Source organism: Nyctereutes procyonoides, unplaced genomic scaffold (genome assembly GCF_905146905.1).
Source record: "Nyctereutes procyonoides isolate TBG_1078 unplaced genomic scaffold, NYPRO_anot_genome, whole genome shotgun sequence".
Lineage (NCBI taxonomy): Eukaryota > Metazoa > Chordata > Mammalia > Carnivora > Canidae > Nyctereutes > Nyctereutes procyonoides.
In genome coordinates, this window is record NW_026575126.1 from 21,788,121 (window position 1) to 21,802,777 (window position 14,657).

A 14,657-nucleotide genomic window follows, 5' to 3' on the forward strand; every position below is an offset into this window, starting at 1 on the left:
GCCCCCTCAGGCCCCGCGTGCGCGCGCCCCGCCTCACCCCCGGGAGGCCGGTTCCCAGGGCTTCCCTCACACCAACGCACGTCTGAGAGGTAATTGTGGGAAATGTAGTTCCGGGCGAGCGGGCCTGGACGCGCTCGCAGACCACGATCCCCGACAGGCCCCACGCCTCTGGCGTCGCCTCACGCAGAACCTGCGCGCGGCGGGGCGGGGCCGCGGCCAGGGAGGCGCGTCTCCAACGGCTCCCGCGGCGGTTCGAACGCCGTGCGGCCGGGGTTCGCTGGTTCCCCGCGTCCTCGGAGCGTCCGATGCTTCCACGCCCGGAGCTCAGGAGAGGGTCCGAGGCTTCCGAACGCGGACGACAGCGCGGTGTGCGCTTGTGTCAGGTGGGTCGGCTTCCCGGCCACGGACGCGGGCGGTGACTGCTCCTGGGAAGGTGCAAACGGGCCTACCTGGGGGAGTTTTCCTTTTCCCTCCCGGCACGTTCGGACGCCCTTCGTACGGGCTTCACCCTTGGCTGCGCGCGCTGCTCTCCAGGGTTGTGTTTCTCTGGAGAAATCCGAGAGGTGGATGTCATATTTTCCTGTCCTTCCAGGTGAACGTAGGATCAGTCCTGTCAAATTGAGATTTGTTGGTAACAGGACAATACAACAGTAAGTCTTCGGCCTCCTTCCAAGATGAGGCATCTTTTCCCACCGCAGCCCGTCCTATTACATACAAGGTTTATAAACGACACCTGTTTCTCGGTGTCGACGGGTGTACGTGCGCGTCAAGCTACCAGCGCGTCAGTAAGGCCGGAGGATGATCTCGTCAGGGCCTGTGGTAGCGTGATGTACTTTTCCACATATGTACAGGCACTGGAGATAGACTTTTATAACTACTCTAAGTTGAAGGGAAGAAAAATCTTCATTTGACAATAAATTGTTTTCCAGTAGGGGGAAAAAAAATCTAAAAGCGCATGTATTCATTGCTACTTAAGAAGTGGTAGGGAACTGTTACATAAAAAATACACAAGATGCTGTACGTGAAACGTGATTTATTTGAAACGTAGTATCGAGTGACGTTTTAGAATTTATCCAAATTGTACCCTTTTTTCCTTCACCATTCCGTAGGAAGCTAGAGATGTTGAAAAGATAAAGCAGAAGGGGGACCTGATCCACTGAGTTTTGTACGGGACGGTCTTCTCACTAAAGCAGAAGCAAATTTGTGCAAACGAAAGGGGAAAAAAACAAAAACATTTTCTCTGCGATTACATAGCGTCTCATTTAATTTCCTGCTACAGTTTCTTACAATAAAGTGAGGGCTTTTAATCTTCCTCCTTACACCTGAGGGATTTTGAGTGGAGAATAAATTTACCATGCTATTTTAGCTGGATGAGGGGAAGAAAGGGCAATTAAGCAATCATTTATTCACTGAACATATTGAGCTTCTGGAAGTGCTTTCCAGCCCAGAACATAGTACATTGAGACTCCAAACCTTTTGGAGCTTGAGATGTGGTCAGAATTCTAGAAGGGTGATGAAAGAGAGATGCTACAATGACGAAGGTAAATACGATCTGAAAGAGGATAATTTTTTTTTTTTACTTTTTATTTATTTATGATAGTCACAGAGAGAGAGAGAGAGAGAGAGAGGCAGAGACACAGGCAGAGGGAGAAGCAGGCTCAATGCACCGGGAGCCCGACGTGGGACTCGATCCCGGGTCTCCAGGATCGCGCCCTGGGCCAACGGCAGGTGCTAAACCGCTGCGCCACCCAGGGATCCCTGAAAGAGGATAATTTTAAGATGCAGAAAGATCTATGCAGGAGCAGTAGAGATTTTAAAGCCTTAATTTTTATTATATCACATATTAATATGTATTTTAATACATAATGATTATATGTTTTTATTAATAATGTGGCCCTTTATCATGACTTCTCTGTGCAAAGGTTAGTAGAGAATTTCACAATCTAGAGATGCTTGAAGAAAGAAAAACTTCATGTATTTCTATGCATTAACTTGTCATATGCCATTTTGATCTCTATGGTTGTGATGTGAATGTGTTTTTAAAATTTTATGACTTGTGAATGGGAGAAGGAGATAACCTTTATTTGGTAGTAAATTGCCGTTAAGAAAATACAAGAGACTATAATGATACCAATTTTATCAGATTTCTAGAGCTTGTAACTTGATTATGTAAGTTCAAGCAGCTCATCTTGAAATTAATCTATAATAAGTTAGAAATTGCAGTGTGACATAATTAAAAGGTCTTTGGATCCTGATGACTTAGGTTCAAATCTTGTTTCCAACATTTAGAGTTTATGTGACCTTGAGCAAATTATTTAATTTGCCTTATTCTTAGTTTCTTCATCTTTAACATAGAATAAAAATACTTAATGCACAGTATTGATAGAAAGATTAAATGTGCTTAGAAAAGGGAAACTTTCCATTTCCATGGCTTTATACTGCAGAGAAATTCATTGTTTCTGGGGTTTTGTTTTGTTTAAAATTACTGTGAAAGATTGCACAACATTTGTGATAAATAGAAAATTAATGAGTTAAATTCTACTGGTGTGAGAATGTTTTGACTGATACCACAGATTCTTTCTGGCAAGGTGCAAGAAATTCACTTCTTTTTTTAAAGAAATGGAATCTAGTTCATCAGACTACTGTAATAAAGACAATGAAGAAGAAAGTTTGCTTGCAAATGTTGCTTCCTTAAGACATGAACTGAAGATAACAGAATGGAGTTTGCAGAGTTTAGGGGAAGAGTTATCCAGGTAAGAAAGTAAAATCACATATGAACTTCAGAATATGACTTTAATTTATGAATGTAAAATGTATGAAATTATTATATATTGTATTTCTAATACGTATTTAGAATAGGAAATATTGTTCTGTGATTCTTTTTTTTATTTTTATTTTTATTTTTTTGTTCTGTGATTCTTAATGTAATTCTTGGTTTAGGAAAAAATAGAAATATTAGAGAAGTATTTATACGTGAAGTAAACACCTTTACTATATTAGGACTCAGAGAATAAAATATCTGTCCTGGGCTTAATTAATCATTTATTATTATGATTTTTTTTGAATCTTAAGTAATCCTAGCCTACAGTCTCTGGACTATGCAGATTGTTAGCTTAAAACTCATTACCGGGGATTCCTGGGTGGCTCAGCGGTTTAGCGCCTGCCTTTGGCCCAGGGCGTGATCCTGGAGTCCTGGGATCGGGTCCCGCATCAGACTCCTGGCATGGAGCCTGCTTCTCCCTCTGCCACAGTCTCTGCCACAGTCTCTGCCACCGCCCCCTCCCCCCCCATGTCTATCATGAATAAATAAATAAATTCTTAAAAAAAAACTCATTAGCAAAAAAAAAAAACCTCATTAAAATTTATTAAGAAATTTACTTGAAACATTGCCTTAAGTTCATAACTGAATGTGATTTCTAGCAGAACTTCAGGTGCTTTTCTTTCTGTTTTCTTATTTAATGTATAGAAATTTGAAGTGAATACCTAAATTAGGAACTAAAATGTATTTTCCTTTTTTCTCTAGTGTTAGTCCAAGTGAAAATTCTGATTATGCCTCTAATCTCTCAAGGTCTGAAAAATTCATTCTGGAAGATCTTTCTCAGCCTAACCCGCTTGGACTTTTGAATCACTCACCTTATAAAAGAGTTTGTAAAATGTCCACTGGCAGTACTGATTTTCAAAAAAAGCCAAGAGATAAGGTTATTGTTTTTAGACCTGTCTACTTAAAAGTAGCTTTAGTTGTAGATCTGTCTACTTAAAATACTTTTTCTTTGAGTTTTTTTCTCTAAATGCCTTATTTATGTTTTCCATAGTCTTTTACCATTATGCTCAAGACTCTTGAATTTAAATATTATGGTTCTTGTGTCCTAACAAGAAAGAAGTTGCTTTAATGTATATTATTTTTAAACTTCTATATTTATTGCCTTTTTGCAATTAAATTTTGTTTTCTTAAGTAAATTGTAACCTCTGATTTTTGGCACTCTACATAGTAGATAATCAATTATTTACTAAGTGGCTAAAGTCTATAGTAAAAATAAATATATTTTATTAAGTGGTTAAAATATATAGTAAATACACACACACACACTATAAATATATATATTTAGCCTGGATCGGGTGTCATATGATAGCATGGCTCTGTTCTCTTTTCATTATCCCTAAATTTTGTAGATTATCTGAGACATCTTTACTGGTCTGGAACTCTCTCCCTCTGTCTTTCCTATTCAGTCCTATTATCTATGTCCTTGTGATTACTTCTTTTCCTTACTCAACCCTTCAATTTCCCTTTCCACTTTTTTCTTCCTATTCTCTATCAGCTCACTGCCAGGTATACATGCATATGGTTGCATATGCACATCATTACATTTTTCATAAAAATGTGCTCTTCACACTTCAGAAAACTAACAATTGGGAGGTTTTCTTTTTGTGAGGAAGCTCCTTAATGAAGCTATGTGAACCTGCAATATAGAAAATGAATTCAAATTCCATGTCTACAAGGATTGTGTAATTTGGGTATTTTGACCTCTACCCTAACTCAAATTGCTGATCATTTTTGTTACATATATGCTTTAACTGAAATCATTGTGTTTTACCGTAAGCAAAGTCAAAAGACTAATGACAAATTGGAGGGGAAAATATTGGTAATGCCTATTAAAGATAAAGAGCTAATCTCTTTAATATGGGTCGAGCTTCTAGAAAGAAAAGATCAACAACCTAATAGAAAAATGGACAAAACACGTGTGAAAAAGGAAATTAAAATGATCTTCAAACAAATAAAAAGGTGTTCACTCTCATTCATAATAAGAGAAATTAAAAAAAAGAGAAATTCACAAAGTATTCTTAGGTACCAGTTTATATCTGTCAGACATTTGATACTGTGTTTTGCTGGTGAAATTAAGAGGAGATAGGCATTCTCATTAACATTGCTGGTAGCAATGCAAAATGATAGAACCTCTATGGAGGTGCATTTGATAATGTTTCCCCAAATCACAAATGCGTTTACCCTTGACATGGAAATCGCATTTCTAGAAAAATACGTGACAAGTATGCCTGCATAAGTACAAAATGAGGCTTTTGTTGCCATAATAGATTAGAAATACTTCAAGTGCCTAGTATAAGAGATTGGTTGAATAAACATGCAATGGAAATTGCAGCTGAGGTGGGGGGATGAAAGAATAGGAGTTTCTAACTATATTGATTATAGAGAGATTGACAAGATATATTTAAGGAAAAATGCAAGGTACAAAAATGACATATATAGTACCCTAGTTTTTGCATAAGTCAGTGTGGGGGTGGTTAATTTGTATTGCTTGCAAATGAAGGTGGAAACATGAAAGACTAGGTTTAAATAAGACCATAATTTAACTCTTGTATAGGCAGTTCCCTATTTTTTTGCTGTATGATTGGTATCTATAAAAATTTATAAATAAGAAACTTAAAAAGGTGCCTGGGTGGCTCAGTTAAGTGTCTGACTTCAGTGCAGGTCATGATCTCTAGATCCTGGGGTCAAAACTCCAGTTGGGTTCCATACTCCACAGGGAGTCTGCTTCTCCTTCTCCCTCTTCCTCTGCCCCTCCCCCAACTTGTGCTTACTGTCTCTCTCTCTCTCTCTCAAAATCTTTAAAAAAAAAATTATTTTGGTTACTTACCTACTAAAAATGAGAATGAGGCTTCTTTTTTTTTTTTTTTTGAGAATGAGGCTTCTATGTGTACTTTTTCTTTTATGTAGTTTTGACTTTTGAATTGCATATTTTTTAAAAAAAATCATGTCTTAAAACCTCAACCCTCAAGATAACTAAAGTGATTTATTATAAAATATATATTCAAAAGTATAATAAATTTATCCATGATTCATTTTGTTGTTGATGGTCATTTGGATTCTTTCCATTTATTGTCTTTTATGGACAAAATAGTTGTGAATATTTTTATATTTTCAGGTGCAAAAGTTTTAGATTTATACCCAAGAGTAATATTGTTGAGTCTTAGCATGTTCAACTTTACTGGATAATACCAGAACTTTCCCAGAGTGCATTGTTTCTGAAGCTGTACTATTTATGTACTCATCCGCCAGCAGTGGAGGAGAGTGTTGATTGTCCCATACATTCCTCACCAATACCCACTAAATATCTTAACTCATTTTCTCAGCTACTTAGTCATTTTACTAATAATTGTTCATCATTTTTCATTAATTACATATAATGCTTAATGAAATATTCCAAAATAGCTTACTCTTTTTTTCATTTTTCAGATGTCTTTTTCATCTACCCCCATGGATCAGGAGATCAGAAGTCTTCGAGAGAAACTTAACAAACTCAGACAACAGAATGCTTGTTTGGTCTCACAGAATCATTCTTTAATGACTAAAATGGAATCTGTCCATTTTGAATTAACACAGTCAAGAGCAAAAGTATGTTTCTTCAAGTGGTGACTATGCTAATAGAAAGTAATTGGAATCATTTTTACATTTATAATTGGAAAAATATTCCATGTATATTGCCTTAATGTGTTGTTTATAATATTTATTATGATATGGGATCAACATGTTATGGAATCAATTTTACATGAGTTTAGTATCTGAAAATGATTTAGGAGAACTTGTTTAGTGTGTGCATTTACAGAAGTCCTAGTTTCTTAAAATCTTAAGATTACCGATTTATGTGGTTTTATTTCTTATACAAAGAAAATACAGCTTATTTTTTTATTCTTTTCTTTTTTTTTTTAAAGATTTTATTTATTTGAAAGAGAATGAGCACAAGCAGTGAGGTGAGGGAGAAGCAGACCCACCACAGAGCAGGGAGCCTGACTCGGGGCTCAATCCCAGGACCCTGATCATAACCTGAGTAGAAGGCAAATGCTCAACTGACTAAGCCACCCAGGTGCCCCAAAAATGTACCTTATTTATCTTCCTTTTTAAAGTAGTACATTTTCATTGTTGAAAACTTTAAACATAGAAAAAAGGAAAGGGAGAAAGATCACCCAGTTTCCACGAATGAGAAACTAATTTATTGGTTTATTACATATTGAATCCAGACTATTGGAATAGTTTTCTTTTTTCCTGTATTTTTTACTTTGTCTAAGCATTTTCTGATATGTTTACTTGGTTTTTCTTTTCTTTTTTTAATATTTATTTATTCATGAGAGACAGAGAGGCAGAGACACAGGCAGAGGGAGAAGCAGGCTCCATGCAGGGATCCTGATGTGGGACTTGATCCCGGGTCTCCAGGACCACACCCCGGGCTGAAGGTGGTGCTAAACTGCTGAGCCACCCGGGCTGCCCATTACTTGGCTTTTCCAATGATCATTTTTTTATGGTACCATTGTTTCCTTATGTACTTATACCATGATTTAATTAATAACTCCCCTCTTTACATGGCTTTCTATTTTTATTTTATTCTTTTAAAGTAATCTCTACACCTAGTATGGAGCTCGAACTCATAACTCCAAGATGAAGAGTTGCATGCTCTTCATACTAAGCCAGTCAGCCATCCCTAGTGGTTTCCAGTTTTTTGCTGTATGATTGATATTATACAAAAATTAGAAACAAAAATGTCCAGCAATAGAGGGATGGAAAATTATGATATATCCATATAATGAATTGTACAAAACTTTTTTTTGAGGTAAATATATGAGTTCTATGATACAAAGTTACTTGACTTTTATGAAACATTATGAAGATTAAATGATAATAATATATGAAAAGGCACCAGTGTCTGCATATAGCACTCAAAAAACTATTACTAATGGGACGCCTGGGTGGCTCAGCAGTTGAGTGTCTGCCTTTGGCTCAGGGCGTGATCATGGGATCCGGGATCAAGTCCTACATCAGGCTCCTAGTGGAAAGCCTGCTTCTCCCTCTGCCTCTCTCTCTCTTTCTCTGTGTCTCTCATGAATAAATAAATAAAATCTTAAAAAAATGTTACTAACATATTTAATGGTAGAGAATCATTATAGAACCACACCCGCAGGCAGTGATCCCAGTTATGCTTTTTATTAAAAGAGTAAATGTGTTTATATGTTCGTGTGTATATGTATAGATATTTATGATGTATATAAGAACATAAAGACTGTGCTCCACATTACTGTTGATAACTCTGAGGGATTGGAATGTTGTGCAATGAAGCTTTCACTATTTACTTTTATAGATGTGTTGTTTTAAGTAGTAGGATTATGGGAGATCTTTATTTTTCTTTTGTATTTTTTTTAAATTTTTTTTTTATTTATTTATGATAGTCACAGAGAGAGAGAGAGAGAGAGAGGCGCAGAGACATAGGCAGAGGGAGAAGCAGGCTCCATGCACCGGGAGCCCGACGTGGGATTCGATCCCGGGTCTCCAGGATCGCGCCCTGGGCCAAAGGCAGGCGCCAAACCGCTGCGCCACCCAGGGATCCCTCTTTTGTATTTTTTAAATAGGATGGAATTTTACAATGACCAAATCACAGGGAAAACTTTTTTTCCCAGGATTTACTGTACTCTGCGTAGTAGTCTACTGAGGTTTTTTTTTTAATTTCTATATTTAATTTTTTGAGGGAAAAATATATTGGTTTTCTTGATTTCTCATAAGGTTTACCTTTTTGGTATATTTGTTTGCCATGTATATTTCTTTATAATTTGTTCACCTTTTCTGTTTAGCAATTGTTTTAATTTTTCTACCATAATTATAGAGTTTTTCCTTAAGTCATAAGTTTATTTAAAAACAAAAAGATATTAAGAGAATTTTACTAATAATCACAGAACTGATAATAGCATTTTCTTCCTTTCCTTTAATATATAGATACACCAGTGGTTATTTATTCCAAGTAGTAGGATAGTTGTTTATATTTTGCTTCCCACTTCAGCATTTTCTACATTGCCTAACAGAATATTTTTTAGGGAGACTCCCTTTTTTAGGGCAGGTCTCAGCTTTTAATGTTGTGTATTTACTACTACTGAAAATTTTGTGCTGAAATTCCTCATTGTACCAACCAATATAATAATAATTTATCTTTTTCAATGTCAGCAGTTACACTTACAAAGCAGGATCCTGCTCTTTCCGAACTTACTGCCCGCCAAGGCCTGTTGTCCATCTGCTCTTCTGGGACTTGCCTTGATATTTTAGGTTGGATCTACTGTTTTCTGGATCCTGTGTCTTATTCTTTCTTACTTTAGTCTTTCTTTAATTGGAACATATTTTCTAGTAACCCCATTGCATGTCTGAAATGTCCTAATTTCTCCCTCACATTTGATTCTAGGTTGAAAATTACTTTACCTCAGAATTTTTAAGACATTACTTTGTCTTCTGCTGCTTCTCTGAAAAAAAGTGTCTGTTGCCATTGTGAATCAGTTGTCTTAGTAGAATTTGTTTTTTCCATTTGTTTTTCCTTTCATGATAGTTTTAAGGATCTTTCCTCTTTTCTTGGTGTTTTAAAATTTCAGAATGATATGGCTTTGAATAGACTTTTATTCAATGTAGTAGATAAATGAAGACCCTTTCAGGCTTTAATCTTGTGTTCTTTGGTCCTGGAAATTTTTCTTATGCAATTTCTTGGATAGTTTTCTTCCCTCTGTTTTTTTTTTTTTTTTTTTTGTTGTTGTTGTTTTATAAAATTTCCCTCTGTTTTCTTCTGTTTTTCCTATTAGGTGAATATTGGATCACCTTAATTGGTCCTTCTAACTCTTTTAATCTTTTAAGGTTTTTTTTTTCTCTCATGTTTTCCATCTTCTTGTCTTCCCACGATACTTTTTAGATTTCCTCAACACTGTCATCCACACCTCTGTTGAATCTTATTTTAGCTGTCATATTTTTTCATCTTCCAGAGCTTTTTCACATTCTCTGGTTCTTTGTTTTGTATTGAATAATATCCTGATATGTTATCCTCACATAACTTTCTGAAGATTTAATGATATGTTTGTGCACATTTGCTTTGCTTGCTGCCAGTTGCCTCTTTGTTTTTGCCTCTGATTTTTATGTTAGAAGCTTTTTTTCAGATGTTAGTGTTTTAGCTATTTATATTTAAGAGAAAGGCAGTTACATGCTGTTTGGGAGCTCTGTGTATGAAGGTAAAGTTCGTTGTCCAGTGAGTTTCATATGTTGGTGATGCCTGGAGAGATGGCTCTTTTGTAGGGAGATACTCTGCCTTTTTAATCCAGTATCATTTGTGAGGTCTTTTTCTTTGAAGCTGTTGAATTTTTCCAGCAAAGAATCCTTTGATTTCCCACCTGTGGGATAACTCTAAATGAGATGAAGTAAGTAGTTGGAAACTGACTGTTTTATATTTAATTTGTTTATAACTACCCCATCCCTGCTCATGATTCTACGTAGTGTCCCAGAGTCCTAAACCTTTCCTGTTCAGTTTTTCTAGATAATAAATTTTCTTTCTTCATAGTAGGCCATAATTTGACTGTTGGTATTTGGGGAATGAGAAAAAGGGTTGACTTACTAACAGAGATTTTTTTTTTAATTTAAAGATTTTTTTTATTTATTCATTCATCAGAGACAGAGAGAGAGAGAAAGAGAGAGAGGCAGAGACACAGGCGGAGGGAGAAGCAGGCTCCATGCAGGGAGCCTGATGTGGGACTCAATCCCGGGTCTCTAGGACTTCTCCCTGGGCCAAAGGCAGACACCCAACTGCTGAGCCACCCAAACGTCCCTCCAACAGAGATTTTGAGCTATATTCCAGGTTTTCTTTCCTGGCGCTATGCTTTTCTGTATTTTCTAGGTTTTCTCTAGTAAGCATGTATTCTAAAATTAGGTTTTAAATTGTAGAAAGATTCAATTGGTATATTTTATTCACTTTTAAAAATGATTTAATCCTTTGTATATTTAATTTTCTGATTTATGTGAAATTTATCTTCCTGGATGATGTCAGTAGGGATTCTTTTATCCCCCCAAAATAGCTAATCGATTGTCTTGAATATTAAGTTGAGGATAATGGCAGGAACTTACATGCTGACACTGGTTTGTGATGATGACACACCCATGTAAATGTTGATCAAAGGAATAGATAGGGTGAGCTTCACATTTGACCAGTGATTGGGAAGTTATATTGACACCCTCATCAGAACAGGGAAAAAAACAAAGGACCAAGTAGATGAATGTCTTCTGAAAAGAATTACTCTTAGAGTTATCGATTTTGTTTTAGGTTTCTATGCTTGAATCTGTTCAACAACAGGCAGCCAGTGTACCAATCTTAGAAGAACAGATTATAAATTTGGAAGCAGAAGTTTCAGCGCAAGATAAAGTTTTGAGGTGAGTATACTTTTTATGGCTTTAAAATTTTTATTTCCTACTTTTGCTTTTTGATATATCTTGTGAAATCTTGTTCCCCACCCCAATTTTTAGCATCCTATAGACTGTCTTAGAACTAATGGAACCTGTTCCACAATCCATTATACCTCCTCTTGGCTCCAGGATGCATGCAGTTTAAGGGGACTAAAAAAACTAAAGCTCAGCTGAGATGCTTATTTACATGCTTTTATTGAATATGAATTTTTTCATTTGTTTTCCTACATAGTAGTATATACAGGTGCTTAAGTTGGGAGTTCAAGAAATAAGATAAAAAGGAAGCAGGTGCTTTATAATTTTATTCCTAGGTATTTTATATTTTTGGTTGTTGTGAATTTGTTCCTTGATGGTATTTAAGAAAGCTGTTGCTTTTTATGTAATATATAATTACTTTGTAATTAGACTATTTGTCATACTCTTTTATTCTAATAATTTTTCATTTTGGTTCTCTTTGATTTTCCAGGCAGCTAATGATATTATCAGCAAAAAGAAAATACCGTCTTTCCTTTTCAAAATTTATACTTACTATTTTTAAATTTTTCTTTATGTAGCTGTCAGAGAAATCATTAGTTATAGTGCTGATAACAGTCATTCTTACCTAGTTTCTGAACTATATGGTTATGCTGCCAATACGTGACTATGAAACAGAATATAAGCTGTTATTTCAGATATATACAGCATTTCATTCCTTCTAAAGACTCTTAGTAGACAAGCGATGAATTTTGTCTATCTCTATTAAATATTGGTTTCTCTTATCTCAGTGATTTAAAGTGATACAATTTCTAATGTCGAGCTATTCCTGTATACCTGGAATAATCTCTTGAATAGCCTTTAAAAAATATCGTTTATTGGGGTGTCTGGGTGGCTCAGTTGGTTGAGTGTCTGACTCTTGGTTTCTGCTCAGGTCATGATCTCATGGGTTGTGAGATGAACACCCTCCGCATTCCCCACCTCATCAGGCTCTGCAGGGATTCTGTGTGATGGTTCTCTCCCTCCACTGGCACGCACATATGTGCACACACACTCTCTCAAATGAATAAATCTTAAAATATATATATATCCTTTATTTTATAGAGAGGCAGAAGATAAATTAGAGCAGAGCCAGAAAATGGTAATTGAAAAGGAACAAAGATTGCAAAAGTCTCAAGATGAATGTATAAAGTTAAAGGTGGACTTACTTGAACAAAGTAAACAAGGAAAGAGGTATGTCTTTTTAAAGCAAATTGTTTTTGTAGAGGGAAAAAGAATATATTACCTATTTAAATTATAGCTGATTTTTCTCTTTCTTCTGCCTGTGTCTCTGCCTCTCTTTATGTCTCTCATGAACAAATAAATCTTAAAAAAAAAAAACCAAAAGGGATGCCTGGGTAGCTCAGCGGTCAAGCATCTGCCTTTGGCTCAGGGCGTGATCCTGGAGTCCTAGGATTGAGTCCCACATCAGGCTCCTTGCATGAAGCCTGCTTCTCCTCCCTCTGCCTGTGTCTCTGCCTCTCTTTCTGTGTCTCTCATGAATAAATAAATAAATTTTTTTTAGATAAAATCTTTAAAAAAATTAGAGCTGATTTTTAAAATGAAAAATTTTCAGAAATCTAGCAGTAGAATAATTTTAATGTTCTTTTTGTCTATTAATTTTTTTATTTGTCATTAAAAATTTCATGTTATTGGCATTCTGGATTGGGATTAGAAGCCTGATAATGATTATCAATGTAATATTTGCTTATTTCTGAAATTAAGTTGTATACCTACATAAAATTCATGAGGAAGTATACTTGGGTCTTCCTTTAGAAATACATAAGTAATGCAAAAGCATGTTTTAAGATAAAGTTTTGTAGGTAGCCTTGACTAAAGAACCATTAACTCTGAATGTCAATTGAATATAAAACTAATATTTAAAATTTTTTGTGTAGTAATATTTTCTAGTACCATAATATAAATATAGCAGCTTTTACACAGGGTTAAATAATAATCTGCATTTTTATCTTAAAAAAAAAAACTTTTTTTCAAGATTTTTAAAAAATTCCAGTTAGTTAACAGACAGTTTGGGAATACTAGCTTCAAGTGTGATGAATTTAGTGCTTTATCACTTACACAAACCCCTAGTGCTCATCACAATTAAGTGTCCTCTTTAATACCCATCACGTATTTAACCCACCCTCACTCACCTCCCCTCCACCAACCCTGTTTGTTATCAATAGTTAAGAGTCTATGGTTTGCCTCTTTTTTTCCTCCCCCGTGTTCATCTGTTTCTTAAATTCCACGTATGAGTGAAATCATACAGTGTTTGTCTTTCTCTGACTTATTTCATTTAGAATAATATACTTTAGCTCCATCTGCATCATTTCAACTGGCAAGATTTTATTCTTTTTGATGAATGAATAATATTCCATTGTATATACATACCACATGTTCTTTAACCATTTACTAACTGATGGATAGTTGGGGTTTTTTTTCATAATTTGACTATTGTTGATAATGCTACTAACCATTGGGGTGCATGGATACCTTCAAATCAATATTTTGTATCCTTTGGATAAATACCTTGTAGTGCAATTGCTGGGTCATAAGATAGTTCCATTTTTAATTTTTTTTAAAGTAAACTCTATTTTTAACTTTTTGTGGTAGCACCATCCTGTTTTCCAGAGTGGCTGCATCAGTTGACAAGGGTGGAGAGAAAGGGGAACCCTCTTAACACTGTTGGTGGGAATGCAAAAAAGTTTTTTATCTTCAAGAACCATACTATGATGAAATAAGGTTATGAAGAAAGTTTTTTTTAAGAAAATATTTTTTGGAAAGTTGTCATATATAGGTTAAATATTTGTTTGCATGCACATTTAAGTTTTAAAAACTGCTCAAAATCCATAAGTCATTTTTTATTAAAATGAATTTGGAAGAATATTTTCTCAGCAACATTTGGTTAGTCTAGTTCAAATTTCAGTATATGTTTGGAAGATACTATTACTTTATGGAAATATTTAGGCTTTGGAATCAACTAGATTTATTTCTCAGTGGCTCTGTTTTATTTATAATATAATTATAAGTAATATATAATTAAAAATAATTATAAATAATGTAATTATTAGGCAGATTATTTAACCTTCTTGAGCCTCAGTTCATCTGTTAAATCGAGATGATATTTCTATATAAGGATTTAATGAAAAAAGAAATGTGAGATGCTTCTTAATGTGGCTATTTTAAGTTTAAATCGTGGGATTAAATATTCTGAAATTAAGACTTATTCAGATAAATTTTTATTTATTTAAATTTTTAAAAAGATTTTATTTATTTATTCATGAGAGACACACAGAGAGAGAGAGGGAGAGACACAGAGGAAGAAGCAGGCTCCATGTGGGGAGCCTGATGTGGGACTCGATCCCAGGTCTCCAGGATCAGGCCCTGG

At 35.4% G+C, this 14,657-nt stretch overlaps 1 protein-coding gene across 7 annotated transcripts in view; it reads left to right on the top strand.

Moving 5' to 3' along the window:
- The first annotated feature begins 272 nt into the window (after positions 1-272).
- CCDC18 (coiled-coil domain containing 18) overlaps positions 273-14,657 on the top strand; it is a 103,543-nt gene continuing 89,158 nt past the window's right edge. For 3 of the 7 annotated variants that reach the window (XR_008666397.1, XM_055339736.1, XM_055339737.1), the window contains exons 1-5: positions 2,615-2,753; positions 3,524-3,698; positions 6,248-6,406; positions 11,118-11,224; positions 12,335-12,463. Coding sequence is in view for 6 of the 7 variants with exons in the window: in XM_055339736.1 (XP_055195711.1) it covers positions 2,620-2,753; positions 3,524-3,698; positions 6,248-6,406; positions 11,118-11,224; positions 12,335-12,463 (704 nt within the window). In the remaining variant the exon portion in view is untranslated. Of the gene's footprint in view, positions 384-2,588; positions 2,754-3,523; positions 3,699-6,247; positions 6,407-11,117; positions 11,225-12,334; positions 12,464-14,657 lie in introns of those variants that run through there. The other 4 variants (XM_055339735.1, XM_055339734.1, XM_055339738.1 and 1 more) reach the window with 4 other exon arrangements.